Below are 27,599 nucleotides of genomic sequence, written 5' to 3' on the forward strand. Positions count from 1 at the left end.
TACTTGTAAGAAGAACCAAATCTAGTTCAATAAAAAATAATCCTCCGCCAAAAATCTAAAACAGCCTTACAAAACATTACAAAGTACACACAGAAATTACTTTTTTTCCAAAGCACTTGAAGGCAAATTACTGTGACAGGCACAAGTTACAAAAAGCCTTAAATAACTCAAGCTCAAGGATTCTCATCGCTACAACAAAATCGTCCGAGGAGGAGGGAAAAAATAAATCAACTAAACAAATTTCAACACAAAGCTGATGTCAATCAAATCAGAATCATATAAATAGAAATTTCTCTTGTGACAGTTTAATAGCTTACTCGGGCGCAGGAGCACCGCAGTAATAATTGAATTTCATACATTGAACAATTGAGATTGTTAACAAATTTATCAAACACACCAGTCTAATCGATTACACATCAAAGCATTTTCTTCTGATACAATGTGACCAACCAAGTACAGTGTGAGGAGAGAGATTAGGCAAAGACCGAAGGCCACACACTTTCTACATATATTATATATATATATATATATATATATATATATATATATATATATATATATATATATATTATATATATGGACAAATTCCCCAAATAACGCACTGTATTTTTCTATCTAATTCAAACAGAACCAAAGACTTTTATCTGAGTAACAGCATGAGGTCAAAGTATCTGAAGTCGGGAAGCGTGGGCTGGCTCAGACGCCAACGAGATCTTGGTGTAAGAATTTTGGTTTTACAGGTCCAACACTCTCAACATGTATTGATTTATCTTCCTTAGATGAAATGTACAACCACTTTTTTTTTTTTAAATCATGAAACAAGGCTCAATGAGACAGACCAGATTCCAGTTTAGGTTTTAACATCCCATCTCCATTAAGTTGATTACTCTGGATTTATTCTCAGCTCTGTGGCAGCAGAGTAGACTACCACAGGTTTGCACATACGAGTCACTGAACGAGGACTTACCGAATGCATCCTTACAGCACACGGAGGAGCCAACGCAGGATTTGAAACCATTTGTGGAGAACTATTTACATGAAAGGAAACGGAGTGGGACACACAAACCGCAACAGTGGCTACATTTTTATTTTTAATACTTGCCTCATGTCATCTGAGCCAAACGGAGCACAGCATAGAAATCTATTGAGGTAAACAAACCAACATTTTACACAGGTAACATACTGAGGTCCCTGCCTTACTGACTACTGCGAGACTACGAGGCCCTACAGAACCACGACTATGGCTAAGCTGGTGGGAACGACTGAGGGAAAGGTCCTTTGGGTCAGTAGGTTGCATGTTTCTTGTTGTCTTTTTTTGTGTGTGTTTGCTGCGAGCTGCAGCAGAGGCAACAAGGAGTGTACACACCTACACCTAATCAATGTTAAAGGTGCTTTGAATGTCTGAGGTTTGGAGACGATACATTCATACTGCGGTAGAGGCACAGCTGAGGGACAGATAGACATCTGTAGTGGTGGTTTCAAAGTTAGCGATCTAAGGCACTCAAATGACACTGGCACAGCTAGTTAAAATAAGAGAAGAAGAATCACAAACACCACACACCACCGCTCAAAGTTACACATCCAATAAAAAGATACTGCACAAAGTCATTCACAGTTGCAACAAAAACAGAAAGAAAATCAGACCTGTGTTACACCCCTGTGAGTAAAAAACAGACGTGGGCTTCCTGGGAGAAAGATCACTTTCCATTGAACGCTAGTGAGGGGAGGACTGACACTGCTACTTTCTTCTCTATGTACATTGCACACACCGACTGCAGAAGGACGCAGTGTGCTCGGCCCAAAAGCCGCTGCATCCCAAAGGGCCCCAAAAGCCACTTTAGGGTCACCTTTTTAGGGAGAGATGCTGGTCCTTGTGGCTTTCAGTCCGGCCCCGTTCGGACTCGACTCACATCTCCTGCAGAGGGTGGCTCATTTCAATCCTCTCTCTCTTTACAGCTGGTTCAGTAGGTCCTCTGGACGCATCAGCATCACTGCCCAGGTCACTCATCTCATCAGAGAAGGATGCATCTAGTGGCACAGGGAGAGATGGATTGTTGGAGTCAAAATAGTTTAGTTTAATATCATCTGTGACCCTAAAATCACACGTGTAGATCAGAGTGAGGTTTGTCAATGTGCACAACTGTTTAAATTTGGCTTTGTTGAACCATTATTACCAATATTATCAGTATCACACCTCACATTTCTACTAGTAGAGCATGTTTTTAAGAAATGAATACAAAGTCATCAATATAATTACTCATGAAACGGGTGAAGTTCCCGGAGGGAAGCCACCTGATAAGGTCCGGTTCTGAAAACCGCAGTGCACCATGGGAATTCTCTAGCACAACAGAGTGCTTGAGACAAGGTTGATCTAGTTGAGTCAAGTAGAACAAATTTTTAAACAAGATATCACAGCTCAAAAAATGGCTCCAATTATAAGTGGTGTGTTTTTGTTGTAGTTTTTGGACAATAATGGAGCTCCACAGCACAGAGGAATAAGATGTTTCAGGCGGGGCTACACAGACAACACTTGATAGAAAGATTTATTAGGAATTAAGGTCAGGTTAGGTTAGGTTAGTCAGAAAGTATTGAGAGATGAACTAACACAAGGTTGTTTTGTCTTTTGAGTTGTTTTTTTTTTTTTTTTTTGAGAATATCACCAGACCTATCCTTTAACATTGTTTTGAGAAACCCGAGAGCCAGTTAGCTAGGACATAACCAGACTAATACCAAAACTAGCACAGTAAATAATAAAGGCTTACCTTTTTCCATGAGTGACGGCATCATAGAGCTCAGGTCACTGAACTGTGATTCAACAGATGAGAGAGCATAAGTTAGCAAAACAATTTAACATAATTTTCATCATTGTCATAAAAGTGTTTTGAGCAATTGGAGCAGTTTCAAATATCTCTTTTCGTACCTCTCCCATGACAGCAATGGGAGTTTCTCCGGTGGCCTGAGCCACACGGTGTTCCACCAGGTAAAACATGTACTCATCGTACAGTAGGCGAATCAGGTGGAAAGAGCCAAAACTGGCTGCACTACGCAGGGTCAGGTCTCTGATCACCATGGAGCTACAGGAAGGAGAGAAAACACAGATAATCTATAAAATGCTGTTTGGATACAGTGTCATATAGCTACACCACCACAGACAGCTAAATTAGGCTTTTCCCTAAAATTAAGTAATAAACCAAACTAATGCAGTGATTTTAAGAAAAGTGTAAACGACCTCATTGTTCCCCCCTGTACCTGTAGAAGGACCATTTGAGCAGGAACTGGCGTGCAGCTTTGGGGAAGCTGGGGCTGCCCTGGTGAGGCTTCAGGACCTGAGAGACCACGTTGTCGAGCCAGGTGGCCCACTGGTCCAGAGAGCTCTGCTGTTGCAGGGTGACCTTAAAGTCCTGCTCCAGACGCTGAACCACGCTCTCGTCACACTGACACACCCATGACGCCTGCTCCTGTTACACACAGCAAACACACCCAACCACATTCAGCAAGAAAACCCCATCACACAGCGACAGACAGAGAGAGTCAACGCAAAAGGTCTGCACCTTGTGCAGCATCTGACATTTTAACGTGAAGTCTTGACGGTAAATAACCGGGGAAGCTGTCAGACAAGTTTACCTGGACGTTAGCAAAGTCCACCCGGTTGAGGTCAGAGAGCATCTGGTTGATCTGGGAGGTGTTCTGGAGGACGGCGCGGGCTGCCTGGGCCAGGTGGTTCAGACTGGTGTAACGTCTCAGTGTTTGGGCAAATGCACTGACCACCGCCACCTACATCATGGAGATAGAACCAGAGAATCCATGATAGAGCCTGAATGTTATGTCAATCTATGTTTTTATGTTTTATTATTAGAACCAAATTATGTCAGACGTAAATGCAACCAGTTTGGGTTTCTAGGGCTCTCTATGTTTCTGGCAAGTTTCCTGCGTGACTGGATAGAGCAACAATTCGTATATGCACAAGATTTACTCACATCCCAGTAACCAAGACCACCTCTAAAAATGTTTAACCAAAATTAACATGTAAATATGATGTACTCTCAGTTGAATCCATGCTATATCTTGCAACTACATAAACATGAATAATCTTTAATAGATAGATCCAATCATTAAGTTCAATGTCACTGAAGACGTGGCAGGGACTGTGCATAGTAACAAACACTCATGGATCACAAACCAGCCACGTTGTATAGGCTGGAGATGTGAGGAAATGTGTTGTATTTAATGATCTGCATGCTATAAGCACACTAGAGACAAATTTCAGTATCATAATTCACATATTTTATGTGCACAATCAATCTATATAACAGCTATTGAAAAGGGGATTTTCTTGTTACCTTGGTGCGGACAATCTCTTGAGGGAAGTTGGTCATGGCGTTAGTCAGCCAGCCCTCCAGACTCTTGGCAAAGTTACGAATGGCCTGAGTGAGAGTGCCTGAAGAACAGTACAGAACAGAACAGCCTGGATTACAAACTGACTTTACTACATTTCACTATGCATAAAGCCTCTTAAATAGAGTTGTGCAAACACAGCCATCTGCAATACAGAAGATTAAAGTAGTCCTCGAACAGAACTCGAATGTAATGTTGGGTGTGGCATCAGTGTATTACTGAGGGTGCAAAGAGGTAATACTGGGACATTTTAGATAGATTTTGCTGTATTGGTATTACTTCATCAGTGTGTGTTCCTTAAAGTGAGATGATTCAGGAGTTTTGGGACCACATGCACATAGTTGTGGATTTTAAATTCATCCCTGCTTCATAGTATCTTATTAAATTTGATTCCTAAAAATATCAATAGTACTGACTGGGAACAGGACGCAGCACATCAGGGATGAGGATTTCTACCAGAGCCTGGTAGAGAATGTGATCACAGCTCCTCATCCATAGTCTGATTGGTTCATATTTACACAGAGCCACCAGCTTCTCTGTGGGGATCACACCTTCCAGGTCATCATCACTACACACAGACGGGAGGAAAAAAATGCACATACCCAAATTGTAAATACTGCCGTCATTCAAATAACCTTTTTACCTGACTGTCTGCTGAGTTTAGAACAGAGTTCAAAGTCTTTGACTTGACATACTGTTAAAATAGAAGATTTAATTTAGCTCATACTTGAAACTGAATGTAAAAGTAAGTAGTAGCTTTCTTTTCAACACTGAAGCCTAAGCTCTTCCTGTATACATGATCTGACCTGCTGGGGATGGTGGTACTTCCGTCACTAGATGGCGATGTTGAATACCAAAAGGTCTGCCAGAGTTTCTCAATGTAGTGGAACTGGAGGTTCATCACCACGTCCAAAGTAGCCTGCAGGAGAGCAAAGAGGGTGGGAGGGGGCGAGAGTGTGAGGGGAGGGAAGAGAGGAGGGAAAAGAGAGGGAGGAAGAGGGGGGACAAACATACAGAACTGAGCCATGGCAACCAGACACACAACAAAGTTTCTACAGGCAGGCAGCCTCTCTCGCACTCCGGGCCCTCCTGGTTAGACAATGAGCCAGCTCAAACACAGCTCCCTGCACATTAATCATTATGAGGATCCTAAAGGCCACGTTTAGGCTTCATCTAGAGTTTTTTTTAGTTGATTTCACTTATTTGTTTGTTTTTTTTAATCTTCAGAAAAAGAAATACTTTATTGATCCCCAAGGGGAAACTATCGGTTGCCTTTATAAAGATTAGTCTCATAGTCAAGAGGTGCTGACCTCACTAACCCATGTGACTTCCTCTTTCCTGTTCATATGTATGAAACTCTTAGAAAGCAGAGTATACTGCACACGAGTAAACACTACAAGAGCGCAAAAGGAAGTAGTGGCAAGCTATTTATGTAAAATGATAAATTACAGTTTCAGGGCTTGGTCAGAGAAAAAGACGTACGAAACCTGGTTCTAAAAGGAGGGTAGACTCTAAACCTCGACACACATATATGAAAGTAAAATAGAAAAACCAGAGCTGTAGAAGTTGTTGACGATGTTCACCAGAGGAAACGTCAGCCTGACTCCACAGGAGGCAGAGGTCTTTTGTTTTTTGTCTCAAACTATTCAGTATATCATATATATTGAGTGTATGATTCACACCGTGCCCGGAGATTCTCTTCTTTCTCTGTCTGGCGGGACATGCACTTGCCACTGGTTCTTGTTACACAGCAGTGTAGGGCTTCAATCACATGATATGTTTTTGCTTCCTCTCCAGCTGTTGCCGTGGCAACCTTGTTTACGGTTGCCCCAAGCAACAGGTCAAACACAGAACTCCAAAACAAAAAGGAGAATTCCCCATCCCCTCTAAACAAGAGCGTTTTTGCCTCCACCGTTTTTCACCACGCAGGAAAAACAGCTTGACTTAAAAAAAACAAAAAAAAGTGTGGAGGAGAAATAACACATGTTCACATGCACGGCCACTGACAGACGAGCGGCCTGCGGCAGATTCCCGAATCTTAACCCCTCACATCTCAAATACTGCGGTTTACAGTGTGGTTTATTACCTCAAAGTTTTATTAAACACCTAATCATTTGTGCTTAAGCCTTGATTTAATGGCACGGCTGATACCGGAATATCTGGCTGTTGACAATAAATACATGCCCGACAGTGGATACAAATCTGTTAACAGCCCGGCTCAAAAAAACAGACTAATTTAACTGCATGAAAGTAAGACATAAGATATCGTTTTATGCTCAGGCCAACTTGTTACCTTTATTTGTGCTGTAACTTTAAATGATGTCAATAAAAGTCTTGGCTAATGTGTTAACAGGTCACTGTTGGCTCACAAAAGGGGGGGAAAAAGTGAAATGCATAAACATTAAACACACAGAGGCAATGAGAGCTGTGAGAGTGACAGAAATGCGCTGGCAGACAAAGACAGGAGCCCATGTGCCTTTCCACAGACAAGGCAACACAAAGGCCCAAGGGGAGGCCACCACAAAGACACCAAGATGTCCACCCAGTGCGCTGAAAGGTTAATTGGCATGTCTTGAAAGCGTCACAGAGATGAAAAGACGGCTGGAACAAAGGGAGCGTGGTGAGACTGGACAAGGGGAGGGCAGGGATAATATGATAAAGCCAGAGCTCCACTGCTTTAATCACAGCCCCTCTCCTGCCTGTAAAGCCCCCAAATTTTAATGTTCAATATTATTTCTACGCTTCTCATTGCCAATGCGTTTCATCCTGGAGGGTTATTCTTCTGCCAACTCAAATTCATTGTCCTACAAAGAGACTATGAATTGAAATGTGAAATGTCATTACGCAACACACCATTTCTTCATAGCTGTTCATACATTTTCCTAATACAGTTCCTCATTGATTTTTCTGTCAAAGCTGGACACCTGTTGACTGCTGTTTACTTTCATTGTGCCTCCCTTTTCAGGATGTGCATCTGCCTTTATTAAAACAATTCACATGAATATGAATAAAATTTATATATTTTTCTCTTACCACAAAAAAGTCCAAAACCAACCATACTTTTCTTTAACATGCCTGTGGCACTCAACCCCAAGCCCATTTGTCCCAACTCAAAGTAAATCTTTAAAAACGGATCACAAATATATATTTTGAATTTTTTATTTTTTTTTAATAAGGTGCTTGAATCTCAAAAGAGTACTTCACTGATTTAGCATTGCACTCCTATAACAACCTCAACCTCTGCCTGTGAGAGCAAGGGAACAAAAAGCAATGTGTGGTGTAATCAGGGAAGAGCTCTGCTGCAGGTCTGAATATGAGGAACCTAAAAACCGAGGCGCAAGCCGCCGCTGCTCGAAATTAAAATATTTGTTTAAACTTTACTAAGGTGTGAAAGCTGTAATAACAAAAAAGAGTGGTGCTGTAATATGACGTACCTCGCAGTGGTCTCTGTAGAGTGTCTGCAGCTTCTTGATATCATTCATGTTGATGCGCTCAGGCAGAGGCTGGGTGCCCAAGTCAGGAGAGGGAAATGGAGGCAAGGTGTGGGACGTATCTGCATAAAGCAAAAATGTAGACAGGTGTCACTCATATAGACACACACACACACACACTCATGGAAACTATAGGAAAACTGTATGGGTAGATTATATAGTGTCAACACAGAAACACATCCTTTAATCGTCTCAGCAAATAAGATGCCCGACAGGTAATTTTACCAATCTTATCTGATTCCACTCTCTATTTACCGGGGGGAGGAAATCTAGTACAGTTATGAAAGATGGGATCAGAAAAAGATCAGAAGAAAGGAAAAGTGATGAGAGATTAAAACACTTGTCTTATCTTAAGTGTCAAACATTTGTTGACTAACAGTTGTCATGGCAACCTACCAGCTTCTGTCCTTACCTATGTACTGCTGGTGGTGTTGGCTCTGAGCAGCCACGGACTGCTCTGGAGTGCTGTTACAGTGCTGAGAGCTCCCACACAGGCTGTCAGACATACCGTCCACCTTCTGTAGAGGTTTGAACCTGTACAGACAGTAGAGGACAGGACACGTATGTTAGCTGGGTTTTGAAGGACTAGGAAAGAAAGGAATAAGAAAGAAAGTGCTGTTGAGGGCTGGGACTATGCAGGTTTTCATTCCAATGAAAAACCACACAGATAACTCCCAGGTAAGCACACCTTCAACCAAAGCGGGACTAAATATAGCCGCAAGCGGTAATTCCAGAGTTCAAGCCAACATAGACCATTAGAAGTATAAAGCTTTTTATCTAGACCTAGTCAAATGTGGCCAAGACGTGAAAAAGCAGTGAAATCTCCCTTTTTTTACATTTTCACAAATAGAATGAAGAAAACAAACAATTTCTGATTCATAGTCTGATTCGTGTTGTGCCATGCACATTTTTTGCATTTGTAGCAAACCGTTTCAACAAACAATTTCTGATTTATAGCCCGATTTGTGTGCCCCCTAGTGGTCGATTTGAATGAAATTTCAGGGTATGTTTCATGACTTGCGTTAGAAGATGGATAAGAAAGATCAATCACAGCAAGCAGCAGAGATCTTTATTCAAAAAACACCTAAAACAAATTGTTGGCAAAGGAAAAAATAACCAACAAAATGGCATAGGATGAATGGAAAATTGTTGAAAGTTTTGACAAATGTGACAGAGACCAAGACAAAAGGAAAGGAAAGTAAGGGGAAAGGTAAAAATGGCAGACAGGGAGAGAGTGCTGACCTCTGTTTCTGGTGGACAGGCTGCTGCCTCATGGCCATGTACTGGGTGTCTTCCTGCAGCCGGTTGAGCGGTGAGTCTGGCTTCACCCGGATGCCATAGTAATGATACTTAGAGTTGCCTCTGGTAGATTCAGTGAGAGAAAAGCCAGAAACCAGTGAGGAGGAGAAGACTTGCCATCAATGTAATCACTATCATTATCCTCTTCCATCAGCAAGTCTCCAATGCCTGCCTATAAGCATCATCATACTCGTCACATCTATAATGGTTACACGATTACTGTTATCAGCATCTTCAGCATCGGCAACAACCTCTTCCTGTTTGTACCTGGTGCCGAGGCGGCGGGTCCTCAGGCCCATGAAGACAGAGCGGATAAGCTTGCCGAAGGAGGCTGCATTGACCGGATCCAGTTTCTGTTCCTGACAGTGCCGCAAGTAATGGTTATACAGGGAGCACCGGGGCAGGCTCACTCCCTCCGCTGTCTCATAGTTGTCCAGCAGCCACTGCAGCTAAAAACATGCACAGGAAGACACAGTTGCACAATCAGTGAGCCCCACTGGATAAACTCTGCTCTGTGATAATCACCTGGCCAGAAATGAAGAGAAGCAGTGCATCTTATTATCACATCAAAAGACAGATAACACACACCACACACACATCACATACTCACCTACTTTCGAAGGTTAAACACCAAAGAGCATTGCACTCCTGCTTTGGCTACACTTAGGCCTTTATATTCTTGACTGAAGCAGTAAGTGACTACAGCATAAGGAATGGCTGATTGAGTGAACACTCAAACATCTGAAGTGCTATTTATTCTATCGGACAAATCTCCAAGACAGTCAATATTGAGGTAGACACAGGCATAGCTGTCTGTCTGTAACAGTGCAATCATAAATAATTTGCATAAAAAGCTCAAATTACCAATTTGCAAATCAGATTTAAAGCAGATACTTAAAACAACACTATTCATACAAATGACATGGAAAAAATCGCAGGTAATACATTTCATTATAATTTAGTGACAGCCTCCCAACAAGAGGAAAGGTTATACTGCAATAAAATTTTGTGACACTGAGTACATGTCTTGTTGTACTTAGAAGTGAAATGAACAGAAATCTTGAAAAATCAATAACTTTAAGTCCATGCAGAGTATTAAGAAATGTATACAAGATGCATTCTTAAGCAAAAAGTGATAGCAAATGCAAGTTCAGATCGAGGACAAAAACTAATTGAGACAATTATGCTTGTCAGTGGAACAGTGCAGAGGGTAAGTAAAGCTAGCAATAGGTAGTGTGTTCAACTTTGCAGAACACAAGTGGAACATACTGCCAAAAGATTCAGCTTTTGTTTTGTTTTTTTCATTTTCTCTCATGGCCTTTTCAAAGAAAGTTCCTGGTTGACTTACATGGCTGTTGAGCAGGCTGCTTTTGTGACTTGCAATTCCTTCAGACTTTTGGAGGTTTTCAATCGCCATTTCAAGCTAAAGAAAGAAGCATGCCAAAAAAAAAAGAGAAAAAAAGTGGACACAGAGGAGGGAGGAGGCAGGAGAGTGAGAGATAGAAAAAGAGAAGGGGACAGACATAAGCAGGGGTATATGAAAAAAATATATACACACACAAAAAAAACAGATAAAGGAAATAAGACTGTTAGCGAGCAGCCAGATCTCTGCATTTCCATTAAAATCTGTCAGTGTTGCAGCCAAATCCATTATTGGCTGACAAAAGCATGCAAATCAAGGGACTCATAGGGTTAAGCTGCTCAGTGAAGGTTTGCGGTCAGACACTCTAATGTATGCAGATAGGAACCACAAACAAGGGTACAGGTCAAGTTTGGGGACACTAGGTCAACAATGCCTACCCCCACCCCGCCCCATTCCTAAAATTTATCAAACAAAGTAACTTAGAAATAATATTTTGAAAACTAAAAATCAGTGTGAATTGTAACTATGACATAAGCAAGAGTGTCTAGAGGTATAAAATACACTGGCATATTATTCTGTCTTTGGACAACAACAAATAATGGAGTCCAACTGGCGGGCAAAGTGAATGACAAAACCAGGGACATTCTGTTGAGCTACAGAAGAAAATCAAATCAAAAAAGAAAAGATATGTGGTATTGCAGCCAAACTAGAGACATAGAAGAAAAGGAAAAAGAGGCAGGCAGCGTTCCAAGCCTTAAGAAGGCTCCCGAGGGCTCATGGCCAAATGGTAATGAGCCCCAGGGGTTGCTTTGTTTCACAGGGCGCTCAAGTGCCTGTGAAAACCTCTGAAACAAGGCAGTGCTGAATTATTTAAGCCAGTGTCCCGATTCTACAGGCTCTCTGCCCTATACTGCTCTGCTCTGCTCTCTGTGTGTTACTGCAGAGCCAGGAGGCCCCAACTCAGGTTGCTGTAAACCCTGTGTGTCTCTCCCTGCCTTTCAGGCTTGTCCGGGAGCCTGGCCAGTCTGGACACAGGCTCAGGTGGCAATGATGACAGTTAGCACCAGTGTGCATCTCACAATGCCATATGGTAGTGGGGATCTCTGCTCAGTAAGCCATGTTGTACTAAGAGTTAGTAGTAACAACTTATTTACGTTCTTTAGAGAATAAAAACTATAATCCCCCAGGTATATTTGGTCAGTCATTTGGTCTTTGGTGGGTATAAACCTCTGATATACAGTTTGTTTGTTTTGCTGGCTCATTAATCCCATTCTATTGGGAATAAGTGCTTCAGAGTACCACAGAAACATTGGTGTGGGTGTTGCTCACCATAGCTGAGGAGGAGCGTGATGAGTGTGATATGTGGTTGCGGCTTCCCTCCATACTTCCTCCATGGATCAAGTAGGTGCTTCCGCTGGAGATGATGTGGCTGCTGCCCACGTCCATAGCGATGCCTACCATGCCATGAGGGGGCACCCCGCCACTGGCAGAGGAGACCACCGTGGTGACATGAGCTCCACCGGCCTGCGAGTCAAAGTAGGTTCCCCCACTGCTCTGCCCATACAACTGAGCCTCTGGGTTGTAGGAGTAGGCTGCTCGGCTGGGGATAGATCATTGTTATTAGCATGCAGTGATGTCATTCCATGATGATGCAGAACATGAAGTACATTTCATGACAACTGATGAGTTTTAGGAGACCATGAGTACAAAAGCAGTTTCTGCTCCAGACAGCATTTACAGTCTTCTGATTTTCACTTCTTTGTTCAAGGGCACAGGAACACAGCACTGCTGATACGGTACATAATATTGTTTACATGGACAACAATATAACTGATGTCATCAAGATATTTGGTTATGCTGGAGTCAAATCAAACATCAAACTGTGGGGGGGGAATCACTTAGGCTTCAGTTAGGCGTTTTGATTACAGCCACTTTAAAAGCAAGTTGGATGTTACAATTATGAGAAAAGTGGTCTGGAAAGTCATATTTGTCATTAGGCTTTTCATCCAGCACCTATTCATTCATAATTCAAGATGACTCTGCTTTGGAGTGGAGCCAAATATTATGCACAGTGCTGTGTCTGTTTGAATCAAAAAGTAAAACTGTTTTACAGCATTTTAGCATCTTACATTAACACAGTGGCAATTTTAACTACGGTAAACATTATGTGTTTAAATCACATAAACAAGGGCAATATTAAGGCTTACATATGTAAACTAAACCATACAAATAAAACTTTTTTTTTCAAGTTATTACTATAATTTATTTTAATACAATTTTATGCTTTACTGGTTTGTATTAAACTTTATCTCATAGTGTACTTGAACTACACAATGAAAAACATGTATTATACTCCTTTGTTATAATTATGGAGTAATGTAACATTGCTTACATAGTTCCATTGGTGTAAACAGTCTCTCCACTTTCTCCTACATATTGGACCTGGGATGGGTAGACATGTTGCACCGGCTGCACCTACAGAGAGATAGCAGTAATCAAATCTTTCTTTATGCTTCTGTATTTGTACAAATGTAAGTCAAACTCTTTTTAATCATTGAGGTACTGCGTAAAATGAGAATATTTGCTTGTGGGTGTTGGCATGTGCACACCTATTACAGTGTGTACATGAAGTGCAGTGAAAAAGTCTGTACACCCCCTGGTTTTTGCATAATTATTTGTCCTAAAGAGAAGCCTCAACAATTTCTTTTATCATGAAAACACTGCCTACTGTATTCAGACCTACCAAGGTTCTTTATATAGAGGTTCTATAATATTTAACGTGCTATATAAATACGTTATTTTTAAAGAGGATTAGGAGTAAAAGTGATTTGGAACAATGTTGAAAGGGGAAAAAAATGGTTAATTAAAATGCACATTTTCCCTGTAATTTAAAAACAAAGTTGTTTAAATCACAATTGAATTGATTTTAGCTTGAACCGATATTGCCATATATGTGGTTTAATAAAGACAAGCATGATTTGACAAACATCACAACTGTTAAATGAACGATATACTGAAGCATAAAACTGGTAAAAAGCAGATAATGAACTGTCCATCTCCTATTGGCTGTCATGTGACATCAGCTGGAAATATAAGACTGGTGCCTAAGACGAGCTAATAGCAGACAGTCAGGTCAGCTCCTGATTTTCACCATTAGACGCTACACATCACACAGACTTCGTGTTGGGATTTGGTTCAAGGCCCCAGGAATCACCGGGCTTTGCAGCAAGTTCACATACCAAGTTCACATTACATCCTGGGACCCAGAGAAGACATTTTGCCATACACATCATCACAAAAGAAGCAACCTCATCATCACACAAATTACTCTTATTAATTACCGACCATTAGGGCTAATATTTATTTAAAAGCTACCAAGAGTTTGTATTAAGAGGTTATTTTCATGTTATTCATGTATGCAGGCAGTGGGCCAGGCTCAGCCAGAGAAAGACACTTTCACACACCTATGAGGGGCACAGCAAGTAGGAGAAACATTTTGACACATGCGGTGGATGTGCAGCTTCGGTGGAATGAATGGTATGCCATGTTTGGGATCTTCATTCAGTGTTTAACTGTTTACTATCTTATGTGTCAGTCGAAAGCCAAAACTACAACGCCCCGGTCTTATTATTTAACCTAAATGTAAGTTCTGACCTGAATGACACATGAAAACTTAATCAAATATTTGGAAGTGACACAAATAAGCCCTGGTGAAACAGGTATATGCTTATTTTGCCAACACTAGATTCTGTATATTTGAATTCATAGGAATTAATTAAATTTTCTTGCTACTTTATTGTAAAAGAAAACACTGTATAGGTCTCCGGCTCAGTCACAAAAGTCAAAATAATAATTTTTTTTATAAATTGGAAAACGTCAAGGGGTGTACAAATATCTTCACAGCACTGTACAAGTATGTACAGCACTGTGTACCTGCTGAGGGACCTGTTGAACCCTGGGTACTGAAAGCTGCTGTACTTGTCCTCCCTTCTGAGCTGAGCCTGTGGCTTGAACCAGCACCCTCTGTGTGGATACAAGACATAACTCAATTACATAGGTATGCACGTACAATCACACACATACACACATCACTGTAAACATATGACAGTCAACACCACACAGGCAAACATATCAACAAAAGCGCCCCTCAAGACTTTAAGCTAGTGCCGATAGATTAGTATTCATATCAATGCTCATACAGCACTGTTGCTTTTCTATAGCCTCAAATGGTTGTGGTGAAATGTACTGGTCCAATAAGGCAGGGAGAAGTTATGGCAGAAGCTGGCATGTTCAATGGATACAAGAGGCATCTGTTGGCAGAGTGAACAGGTGGCAGCTTCAGTTGCTGACAAATTGGAACCACTATTAAAAAAACATTTTTATTTATTGCAAGTGCTGCATGGAACACTGAACTGTGAGTGCGTCCAGGAGAGATTCAGTTGTCAAGATATTGTACTGTTTCTTTTCAGACACCATGCACAAGCACTAATATAGAGAGTAGCTGGTTTGGTTTCCAAAATAACTAGTCTTTAATGCTTAACATTTGGAAAGAAACTGGATGGAACAGTTAAGTCATTACAGACTTTCCCCATTTGTCCTGTCATTACAGTAGCAGCAGGGCAGAGGTAGTATCCTACCTGCTGGGAGGCTGGAACAGGCTGTACCACAGGGGCCTGAGCTGATGATGACGTCCGCAGCGCTGCCACGCTGGCCGTGGTGTCTGACCCTCCCTCGGAGCTCTGCATGCTGGGTGGCAGGGGAGACATGAAGAAGGAGAAAAGAGAAAAGAGATAAGTAGGGGGGAAATTTATACCAGACTGAAGAAATACTCTTACAGGTAACACTAAGGCTTGGAAGAAAAGAATACAAGCAATTCAAGTCTATACACATGGACAGCCACACTAGATAAATGCTCTTCCACCCCACCCCTTCTCTTTTGGAGCCACCAGGGTATTCTTTGTCCCCCAGGGGGTTTCTGGCTTTGCCAAGTCAAGCTGAGTCAGTGAAGCTCTCAGAGCCCCAGAGGCTGCCCACCTTGGACCTTAATCAATGGCAAAATAAGCAGCCCAACAGTATTACACAGACACTCCTGGTCCTGCTGACAGATTAGACCCAGGTGGAAAAGTTACAGTACAGGAGTTCAAGTTACCAACGGGACTGAAATGCTTCCTGAGGAACAAACCCACTGCCACCACTCGGCTTTCCACTGGGTGACAATGTGCACAGCATAGCAAAGGGGAGCTAAAAATGGAGTGACACAAAGGCTCTCTTTTTCAAAAAAGGACAGAAAGGGAAAGAGCGGGAGTAAGGCAGGGAGAAGAGAAGAATGGAACTGCAAGGGGGAGTAAGCAGATAAAAAACGACTTCCCCACTCTCTCAAAAAAGAAAAAACGAAGGGGGAAAAAGATGAAAATGGCAGTGGGGCTCAAGCCCCTGCCAGGGTCCTGATGATATCCAGCGATTGTTTCGAACGAGAGCTGTTCTCTGAGGGCTCCAATAATCCAGCTGATATGAGGAAATTCCTCAATGCTTTGTAAACGTTTGTCGGTTGCTATGGTGAGGAATCCATGACGACCACCCCCAACTCAACCCCCCTCCTCCCCTCCCTGTTCACTCCTCCACCCTCCTTTATAAAGCTCTTGCACAGGAACTTTCGAGTGCGAGCGCAAAGAGGGGGAGGAGGATTAGAATAAGGGAGAGGGAGATACGGCACAGTTGGGGGGTGGGTTGAATTGATGAGCACTCTTTGGTTTAAGGCAGAAATCCAGGAGCAGCAGGAAGTCAGTAGGTAGACGAGAGAATGGTGTTCACCAAAAGCATTACAGCAAAGGGCTGCAAGACGCAACCTGCTCTAGACATGCTGTGATTAGTCAGAACACACGACATACACTACAATGTTATTTTAATTTACTGGAAGAGATCTGACAAACACCACTTAGGCTGCAGTAATCTGGAGGCTGAGCTATTACATACAAGCCACAGGTGCAACTGGGCTTGTTTTTTGGCTTTCTGAAGACCCAACCTAAACTTTCTGATGGGGCTGCACGATTAAAGCTATTAAACTTGTGATTTCAATTCAAGCTTCTGCTTACATAAGAATTAAGAATGCCTTCCTGCATCTGTTGCATCAAACCAAGTGATCTAAATATGTCCCTAAAATTCATCATTAAATGACAAGACTGACTTATACCATGTGACAAATTGAAATCAGACAAAAGGAGCAATAACAAAAACAAATCTGACATGTGACTTAGAGAGGAGAAGAAAAACAGGGGTAAAATTAGTCAGAATCAAGGAAACCCCACCGGTGATGGAGAGGAAGAGGAAATAAAATTAACCGAACCATAGTTCCAACAAAAATGTTGTGCTCACACCAAAATAGGAGCCACATCCTCTTGTGTGGAACATTTTTTAGTTAAAGACTTGATGATACATGATAACACCACTCATTTATACAACCACCTAAAACGTTACCACTAAATACAACATGATGAAGCCATCACAGACACTACCACAAAATCCCTACCACCCATAATCAAGAAGTTCCCACAGGCTAAAGGAGATTGCAAGGGCAAATGTTTCATTAAAAAATAGTTTCCCTACGGATCTTGACACTAAATCGTAGTCTCCACTTCAGACTAAAAAATAGTGATTCTCATTTTATCCAGAATCTCCAGTTTGGCACTTTCACTCTTTATTTCTGTATTGAATGTTAATTATAGCATCAGTCCACCAATCACAGCTCTCTCTATGGTAGGTGATCAAAAGACAAGGAAATACAAACTGGCTGTGAACAGAATATTACACTTTTGATCTGTAAGCTATCTGAAAGAACCAAAGAAATCAAACAGATTGGACCTTGAACAGATTGACATCGCTAGATACACTAGTTGAATTTTTTTAGTGACCAACAGCACACAAAAGCTGACACAAAACAAATCTCCCAGCTAGCCACAAAACTAACATTTTTGCAACTCAACTGTCAACTGTGTTAAGTTTTAGACATCAGCAGTAACTTGGGGGGACATTTAGGGGGCACTGTTTGATGCTATAACAAAATCAGAGAGTGCACCTTTAAGATATAAAACAGCAGATTTGGGTGTGCCACCACTGGCATTTTCCATGTGTGGAGATTTTGCCTCAGGAAAAGACACTGCTCTGCCTACATGACTAATAGACTGAGCGGAGGAGGCCTATGTTGAAATTCCTGATATGTGTCAATCTTGAGACACACACATAGTCCTAAGCACCATATCCAGTGTACCCTGAACAGCCCTCTGAGTACATCTTCAATGTATTTACTAGCACAGGGCACAATTAGCACTTACATGTAAAGGCTCTCATATTCCATTAAATTTTTTCTTCACACCTCTTTCTTGTGTGTCATTAAAGTACCGAAAGACTATTATCAGAATGAAGCTAACAAGGAGTGAACGTTGTGTGTGTCTTGAGTGAATGTTCAAGCTTCTTTCTAAAGCAAGGAATTTGTCTATGGAGTGTCACTTAGGTTATAAATACTCTTGTAACAATCCCATCATTTATCTTCAGACTTGTCATTTTCCCCAGAGGAAGTGACACAAGGCTGAGGGGAGTGGGTGGCATGGCAAGATGGTGGGGGATAAGGAAACAGAGCACTGACCTGCACGTTTTCATGCATTAAAGCTCAATTAAAGCGCTGGCTTTAATAGGTATGGTGAAGTGTGCCAAATCATTGGATTGGAAGGGGAGAGACAGGAGAGAGTACATGCAGAGAGGAGTCTTTCTGCTTAGTGTTCAGGGAGGGTTAAAAGCCACACAAATTCCCCACCAGCAGCTCTGAAAGGCACAAAGGTAGAACACAGCAGGAGACGTAGCACACTGCTGCAAAACTGCTACTCTGGATGGGCTGCTGTTCAGGGCCAAACCTTTCTGCCTTCAACCCAGAGACAACTTCACAGATACAAGTCTGTTTTCATGTCAGGTCTGTGAGCCTGGTTTCATTCAGGCAAATCCCAGATGAGCAACATTACAACAGCTCCTCCTTTCAAGTTACCTGAGTTTTAAAGCTATATGGAAACAAGAACAGACATGTTTTAAGAACCCCAAAGCCTCACAAACTGTCATTAATGCTATAGACTATAATGTTAACAGTGCAGACAGGATTTAAACATATGTCACTGACATATCTAACTTAAACACGGCTCAATCAGAGAAAAACACATACAGATGTTCAATTAAAAGCAGGAGCCCACAGTCTTGGCTCATGTTTGCACTGGCCCACATTGTTTGCAGAGCAACAACGGTTGCTAGTGGCAACACCGTCCACTCCCGTTTCCAGGAGCCTGTTGCTATGCAACCAACAGAATACTTCCCAAACCAAACAATGCCATCCCCCCACCTGATCCCTCTATCTCACGCTAAGTAGAAACTTACAACAATAAATACTATGTAAGCTATTAATTTCAGGCACCAGGGGACATGGAGGCAGAGTTATTCCTGTGTTGCAGTTATATAAAAATGTACAGACTTTATGCTGGTTTTGACTTGATTGAAGAGGACAGGATGAAGTGCTCTGTTTTTGTAACTACTTGGTGCTCAAAAGAAGGAGGAATGTTTAAGTCATCAAGCAGACAGCAGTCTATTATTCAAGGTTGCTTTACAGTCATGCCACCCAAAAACAACACTTCCAAAAGCAAGTTGAGTCTTTCCAAAGTTCCTTGGGCAGAGGAGATAGTAAAACAGCTTGAGTAGAGCAATTCTTTTTCTAACTCAGGGGAAGATAAAACATATTAAAGCGCAGGCAAACACTTGTTGCTTTTAAAGGGACATCTATGGAGGACATTTGTTCAGCCGTATGCAGACGTATCCCTCTGTCACACTTTTAATATTTTTACCAAGAGGAGCAACAGGTTTATGATGAGGCTTTAACATGTGTTCCCTAATTTGAGAATTATATTTTTATTGCAAAACAAATTCATTGTCATTTGGAACATTAGACCTGCTTTTCTTTGATTTCAACATAAGATCACACAGGCACACGCGCTCACACAAAGAGCGAATTAAGATATGATAAGAGATTTCCACAACAGAGGCTGTTCTTCAAGCCTGTCTCATTAATTCATGGCTAATCCAATCAAAGCAGCTCTTGGGGTCTGCAGATGGCAGAGTTTGAGGGGGAGAGAGAGAGCGACAGAGAGGGAGAGAGAGCAGAATTAGGAAGCACTGACCACTGTCTCTGATCCAAGCGCCCCCCTTCCCTCTCCAGCTCACCTCCCCACCTCTGGTGATCAGCACAACCTGTCCACTCTGTCACCATGTGCGCTGCAGGCCTGACAGCCACAGAGAGAAAGATCAAACTGTTGCCATGGAGATTGTGTGTTCGCCCATGCTCTACACTAGCAACTTCCTCCCCCAACGCCCTACCTCTTCTAACCCTTTCCAGATTTCCACTGGCCCCCACCTCCACCCACCCCCAGCCCTCATCCTTAACATTTAACATCTCGAGATGAAGAATGAGGATTTGCAACAGAATATAGAGAAGCTAAACTGGAAAACACAACAAAGACAAGCAGGGAATGAGAGATGGTCACAACAAGGGATGTAGTCAGACTACTCATAAGTGTGGGTGTCTTTCACGAGTATATATCTAATATGTAGGCTGCCATATTGTTGACACAAATGAGGGAACTTCACTCAAGTCACCTGGCTGCTTAAGGAGATGGTGGAGACCGAAGAGAAACTGGCAAATGCTAACAGTTACAGTTGGGATTCTTGCATATTTGTTTTAATCCCCATTTTCAAAGACATTATTAATCTTTGGCATACTCAAAAACACATTACAATCATGCAATAACTTTTCTGATCCCTCAACTCAGTTCGAGGCCTTTACATTCATATCCGCACAGCATTTAAAGATTAGCTAAATCTCAATTTAAACATAGTCACAGCTAGATTCAAAGCACATAGTATGGGCCCCTCTTAAAGGTATTACATCACTGAACATATTCACAAAACCAGAAAGAACCCAGAGCACACATACCCCTGCCAGGACTGCACAATCCTCTAAATTTGTTATTTTAATAATAGAAAACATTAAGTGATTTAAAATGTTTCTTCTTTTAAGTAAAGGCAGCACTTTGTGGAATGGAATGGAAAAAATATTTGAAAATGCACTTGTGATGTTGAAGTGTATTTTTATCCTGTATCCACAAGGATCAGAGATCTAGATCTGCATCAAAAACTAATCACTTGTTCCTTGTGCCAAGGCCTACCTTTCCACATAATTTTACAAAATATGTTAACAAGTTAATGAGATTTCCTGCTATCAGAGAAATAAAATGAACTGCAAACATAACCTCATTGCCGGAGGTAATGTTGCTGTCTCTTTCTTCACAAAGATTGCATTAAATCAAAACCAATCACCAAGACCAGCAACTTGGAGCGGTTAAGTATCCTAACGCTTTAGCCTAGCCCAGACTTGCATCCTATTCTGTGGAAGAATAGAGATAGTAACTCCAGATGCAAAACGCTGACATTAAATCTGCTTTCACTTGCTCTCTTAAACAGGTTTCCGACCTGTGGAGTTGGGAGTTTTATTTCCCAGGGAAACACATTCTGCAAAGATGACCTCAGACGCTGGCAGCATGCTGCCTCGATCTTGACCCATGAACCTGAGATAAGCGTTTTGTTGCACTGGAGGAGTCTGCCTTCATGGCAAGTGTTCACTCCTCACAGATATGACACTGAGAATCATCATACTGTATGTACAGTATGCTTTCACGGGCACTACTTAACACAAACAATGAGTCATCAGTTAATGCTTGAAATTTGAGACCGATCCAAGTGTCTGTTGTTCATGCAGGAAATACTGTGCCACGCTGAATACTTGCCATCAGACTCAGATATAAGTATTTAATACCTCTTTGACACAAAAAAACCTGACATGAGATATTAAATATGAGTTCACTCTGCATTTGACAGGTCATACCAGAATAGCGGTCACAGGTAAATGCTGGGTTGCTGCTATTCACAAAAGAGTCAAGTCTGCAACCATGTTTTTGTAAATGATACTGCTACAACAACAACAACAACAACAACAACAACAACAACTACAGTTGCCACATTTACATGTAATTGAATGTGTTTAATACAATGTTGTCTTAACACTGGTGATTCAACATGGTGTAATGTTAATACAGCAACTTAGAGTCAAAACTCTAGTAGATGCTTAAGCATCATTTTAAACTAGCATGCAACCTAAATCCACTGTGTTCAACCTTTCATACGGAAAATTGAACGAGGTCTGGATTTTAAATCATCTTCTCTGCAGCCAGCAGCCAGATCCAGTGATATGCTTTAGATATTAAAAATTATGAGTTAAATAATATCAGCAGCATTCACGCGCTAATTTAGCAAATCCTATTCAGTGTCATTTCCAGATCATTAACCATCAAATTACTTAAAAGTGTTCCTGCATGGCAATTTGCATCAAGATGGCAACCATAGAATATACAGTAAAAGGTGGTGACAGGATATGGTTGACATCCTATCTATTTGTCTACATATTGGTGCTCTTTAAGTTAAAGTTTTTTATCCAGTTGCTATTAATTTCTTTGCCTTCCATATTCTTTTTACTGACTCAACTTTTCCAGGATGAAAATCCAGATTACACAAATACTGTTCATTCTTACATGAAAAATAATTAGCATACAACACTGCTTTTAAATTACCCCCCTATATTGAACATTACAACATTAACATTTGCTCTCCTTTGAAGCTAATGAGTGGGAAGAGAGGGTTCAAAGCCCAGGAATGAGATCTGAGGGCTGCACTATATAAGGACATCCATCCACCATTTAGCTGAAACAGGGTTGATTCCACCTGCGACAATGGCGTCCTCTGCCATTGTTACCCACCAAATCTCCTAATTAAAGAGCTTCTGAAAAGCTATGCTGAAGACTCAACAAATGAAATCTAAAAATACAGTCTGAGTCTGCTCCTTTCCAAATCTGGTCAAATCTCACTACATTAAAGGCCTAGTCTTTGTTCTGGTAATTATTTTGTAGCAGATTTACACTGACAAGAGCTCTTTTTTAAGCCAAATAAACATCTCTTAACAAACTAGCCTAAAACTCCACAAAAGAAAGGAAAAGTGAGGAGAGGTTGGGGGCTGCTACTATCTATGCCTGAAAGAGAGAGGGAGGGGAGTCGGTCATTGTAATGCAAATGTCACTGCCTTGTCTGCTGTTTGTGGCAGGAAATTTAATTAGCAGTCGTGTAGCTACGATACAAACAGGTGGAATGTTAAGAATGCTCCCGGTGACACACACACAGACAGAAGAGACAGGCTGAAAAACATTTCATTTCACAACGAGTTTCAACTTGTTGCCAACACGTGAGGGCCAATCAGTGGCAACATTTTTTTCGGTATATGACAAGATTTGTTTCTTTGTATCCTAGCAGCGTAAGTCTACAATGATTTCCAAATTCTTTGTAGCTGGAAGACATGATGTGAGAGTCATGAGGACGCTTAAACTATTTTCCTTTCAACAGATTCTTATAAAACAGCAACAGCACAACATTTTAAATTAAAAGCCCTTCACAAATAAATTAATTATGAAGATTATGAAACTGAAACATTCCAAGTGTACAAATAGCACTATTATTTTCCACTTAACAAGCCCCACAAGGCATTCTCCTCTCAGTTCTTCTGCTTTGCTCTATGATTTCTTGACATGCCTTTGACTGGAGTTATGGGATAACCCATTAAAACTGTGTTAATATCAGACAATGAAATGTGCAAAAGCCAGGCAGTTCAGTTAGCACAGCGGGAAGTAAATGCAACTCTTTATGAATATGATCAACTGTAAACAGCAACAACAAAACGATGGCAGTGACTAGGTCCATGTCTATATCTGTAGCAGGCTATTGGATTGAGAACGTCTCCCCGAGGCAACAGCAGGCCTCATCAAGATAAGCTAAATACAGCATGAGTAAACACACATACACAAGCACATTCACACAGCACACTCATGTATGTGCACACACACTCACACACCACATACACACACACACACACACAGAACATGTGACCAAAAGCTGTGTCGGGTCACCCAAGAGATCACTGCAGCTGTCCTATTGATAGCTGAACTGTACTACACACATGGGTCCATTAAACACTCAAAATGGCACACGGGTAACAGTGGACACTGCTACGCACAATCAAGCAAGCAGTGGCCTAAAGAAGGAGCATAATTCTGTGTAAATCACAGACCAGTGTGGCACTCGTTGCTGAAATGGACCAAAGCACGACCACGATCGCAGGCTGCAGGCTAGGCCAATAAAGGCAAGCTTTGTCAGTGAAATTTAGGAGACAGACAGTACAAGTAACCTACAACAGAAAAATAAAATACATTTTTTTACCTCTCCTTTCAAACTGACACTCATTAATAATGGTCTGTATTTACAAGCCAGTAAGAAATTTCAAAGTAACTCTCCTCTTTGTTTAATTCTCCTCTCTGAGCACCAATTCTTTCTGACCTGGCTCTGCAAACCAAAGCGCTATGCACTCTAACCACAAAGAAGGAGATGAAAATAACCTGATTAAAAACACTGACTTTTAAAAGAATAACATTTCGCCCCCTGGCCCACTCTATCCCCTTTTTTCCATGACTTGGGTGTATTTGTATATCAAGTTGCCATGTAAACATAACAGTGTCACGCTCAAATTGGGGGGTGAGGTTGGTGGGGGTTACACACAGTGTTTCGGCACAGTCATCTCTTTATTTTCTTTGTAGCTGCGGTGAGTCTGACCAATCAAAGTTTCTTTCTCTGACACGTATTTCAAAACAAGCTGAGTCTTCTGTTGATGCGCATTCAATTCTTCCCTCAAACACTGGCCAAAAGGGAGTATAATCATGGCGGGAGGGAAGCTTCAAGAACATTATATTTTAATATGTTATGCAGCCAAGATATTAATTATGATTAATATAACCATACTCAGACCTGCTTTTTGACCCCTTTTCACCTAAGAGGAAATAGATATTGGGCTGCATCAATAATACATCTCCTTGAATTAATCATTCATCTCTCTTCTTTTACAAGATGAATACTTTATGTAAGTACACATTTGAAAGTTTATAACTCATTTCACTAGTGGCGAAATGTTCATGCTGCAAAGATTCTTCCCGATGCTTCAAAAGCAAACAACATTACAAATGGCCGAGCACCTGACAGCTGTCTCTGAAAAGATAGTTCATTAGAATTAATGTATCTCAGGGGACAAAAAGAGACAGAATCCCAAAAGGAGAAAAAGGTATGCAAAGTGCTGGAGACCTGCCACCACCACACAGTAAAACTCATTTTTCCTTGGTTTCTCATTATTCCTACTGCACAGATTGATATGAGCCTTTAACTCTGCAGACAGGTCAAACAGCAACCCTAATGAAGCAGTCCCGCTGAGAACAACTTAGCTATTAGCAAACAATTTGCTTTGGGGTCTGTTCATATACAGTATATAGTATCAGTAAAACTGGAAAGATTAGTATATGGAGCTAAATTACTTGTGATGAAATAAGTGAAAGGATAGGAATCAGGTCCAATGATTCATTCAGCTTAACGTAAAGTGTACAAGTGTATCTTATTTGATGCCTAGTTTTAAAAGCACATAAAAAACAGTACTATAAATACGCCATATTTGACATGACTGTAAAAACAAGACTGAGCAGTATAAAAGAACCATCATAGCACCACCTAGCTGTAACATATCCAGCTATTCAAGCCATTTCTGAAATATTTCAAAACTTTGTGAAGTACCAACTTTGTTCCATCTACATAGCAACCGTTCTATAATCTGATTAACGTCAGTTCATCTTGACAGTTTACTATGCTCCATGAGATAGAGACCAGTTGAAGCATATGGTTTGGTAACGGTGAGTCTCGTAACGTCGCCGGTATAAGTTCATTTATCCGTGCTCGACTGTGTAATATTTTTATTCCTTTTACGATACAGTTTGTGTGTGAAAATCACCCTAAAGTAGCTGGCAAACTGCCTGCTGAAACGAAAGTTGTCCTCCTGCTGACTTCACGCTTGGTTGCAGCGGACGTTAGTTACAGTTTGAGCACCAGGACCAACGTTGCTAACACTAGCTAGCTACATTTCCACCTGATTGAATGCGGTTCTGAGAAAAGACACACCAAGAAATTAAGTTTGTCCGTGTTGTTACGAACAAGACAGGCCTGCCGTTAACAACGCGACAAACGGCTGAACTCTCAACTGAACTCGCACTCATCGCTGCTGGTTGTCCAAGTTAGCATTAGCTGTAGCTTGACTGGTAGCCTAACCATCCACCCTGCTGGGATCGAGCTGGAAGTGCGTTCACATAGATCTCGACACACACTACACAACGTAGCAACAAGTGTAAAGTGATGTTGAATCAATTTTGAGTTGGAGTAACGCTGACGCTGTGTATAACATTCAAGCAAAGTGTAGCTAAATGAGTAGCAGAGGTGAAGTAGATATTTTTCCTAAGCTGGCTTTAGGTGCAAGAAGCTGTTGCCAGCAATAGGTGAACGTCAGTTAACGTTAAATGAAGAGTGGAAAGCCGTTCTCAACTTGGGGCGGATGCCACAAAGAAGGGAAAGTTATTTTTGTGGAAAATAACCAAGACTGCTAGCAACGCATTCGATCCCAGAGCATTTTTCTCCAAATTAAGATGAATTCAGAATCTAAATTCTATAAAGACATAATCACCTTTGCCTTGAGAAAAGTTCTGCCCTGGCTCTGCTCTCTTTCCCCTCTCTCCCACTCGCTCGGTGACTTCCAGATGCTGCTGCTGCTGTTGCTGAGTGTTGCGCCCGTTGGTAAGTAACTGTCTCCACGGCTACAGTCACTATGGCGCGAGGGGGTCTCGAGGCAACTGTTGCTACCCTCGAATGCCTACGTCAGGTCCCTCACTATGCAAGGGAGGGGCCAAAGGGACACAAGTCCCGCCCAGTTAAATAAAGCTGTAAATGTGAATTAACCCACTAGGAGGTGGTCTTAGCTAAGGAGCTGCTGGAAGTGCGTTATTCATGTGAATTCGGTTTATCCAGAGATCTCCATTTCTCTCTTTGTATCAGAATCAGCTTTATTGGCAAAGTACATGTATAAGAACAGTTTACAGGAAGATAGAAATAGACAAACAGCTAAAAACAAGGACAAGAAAGTTGAACAAAGGTAGGCAAAAATAAACAGAACTATTATGTACACAAAAGTAGGTGAAATTTTAGGTGTATTTATAAATATATATAAAAAGCAGCAAGGACCAACAACATACAATGTCTATATAGCAAGTGTTCTGTAGATTATAAACAAATACAAATAGTGCAAAGGTATAATTAGTGAATGGGTAAAGTACCAGATTACTTTATATACATGAGGGTGGTTATGTATAGTATATGCATGTTTACATGTCTATATACAGTATATACAGTGTGCAGGATTTATAGATGCATGATACATAAAGCACTTCAGTTTATTGAGAGAAATTACTTGCATTCTTCCACATATTGATTTATTTCTATTCCCTGCAGTATTTTTCCATTTACTGGGTTTTTGAGTAATTTTATCATTGTATCTTCTTGTTTTTATACATTTATATATGTTACTGTATTTATGATGGTTTTCAATAAAAAAAAAGTTAAACACAAAATATTTTTTCCAGTTACTTTTCTTCCTGCAAAAGAGTGCAACCAGCCTTGTCTTCCTGCATTTCAGATCTTCAGCACATGGTGGCAGCATATGACTATATTGTGGATGGTCAGTGTGTCAGATGATCAGGTCCTCTTGATAAACGGAAAAGAAATGCTTTACTAAGATACTGTTGATACAAGGCAAAAAAAGAAGTGAATGTGCTTCCCTTGATCTTTTTACTGATTTGTCAATGCAAAAATGGGCTCTGCATCAGCCATAGTACATTGGCCAGGTGACATATTTGTTAGTAATTTTAAGCACTGCAGAAAAAGAAAATGAAGCTGTCAACGCAGATGTATGTATGCCCATTTATATTATTTTTATTTTTATTTATATTATG

At 41.1% G+C, this 27,599-nt stretch overlaps 1 protein-coding gene across 6 annotated transcripts; it reads right to left on the bottom strand.

Moving 5' to 3' along the window:
• Window positions 1-543: 543 nt before the first annotated feature.
• rfx2 (regulatory factor X, 2 (influences HLA class II expression)) lies at window positions 544-26,489 on the bottom strand. 6 transcript variants are annotated; one of them, XM_044198911.1, is made up of 18 exons: window positions 26,279-26,489; window positions 15,186-15,294; window positions 14,482-14,571; window positions 12,941-13,023; window positions 11,878-12,148; window positions 10,534-10,608; window positions 9,453-9,634; window positions 9,129-9,248; window positions 8,299-8,420; window positions 7,830-7,948; window positions 5,202-5,314; window positions 4,812-4,963; window positions 4,341-4,438; window positions 3,625-3,774; window positions 3,250-3,458; window positions 2,921-3,074; window positions 2,763-2,805; window positions 544-2,028 (listed from the first exon to the last, which is right to left on the bottom strand). In XM_044198911.1, exons 2-18 carry the CDS (start codon window positions 15,291-15,293, stop codon window positions 1,907-1,909), a joined length of 2,211 nt encoding a protein of 736 aa, XP_044054846.1. In that variant the 5' UTR covers window position 15,294; window positions 26,279-26,489; the 3' UTR covers window positions 544-1,906. The 6 variants fall into 6 exon arrangements, with proteins under 6 accessions (XP_044054846.1, XP_044054844.1, XP_044054851.1 ...); XM_044198909.1 differs by lacking the exon at window positions 26,279-26,489 and adding an exon at window positions 15,698-16,054; XM_044198916.1 differs by lacking the exon at window positions 14,482-14,571.
• Window positions 26,490-27,599: the final 1,110 nt, after the last annotated feature.

The sequence above is a fragment of the Siniperca chuatsi genome, linkage group LG6 (genome assembly GCF_020085105.1).
Source record: "Siniperca chuatsi isolate FFG_IHB_CAS linkage group LG6, ASM2008510v1, whole genome shotgun sequence".
NCBI lineage: Eukaryota > Metazoa > Chordata > Actinopteri > Centrarchiformes > Sinipercidae > Siniperca > Siniperca chuatsi.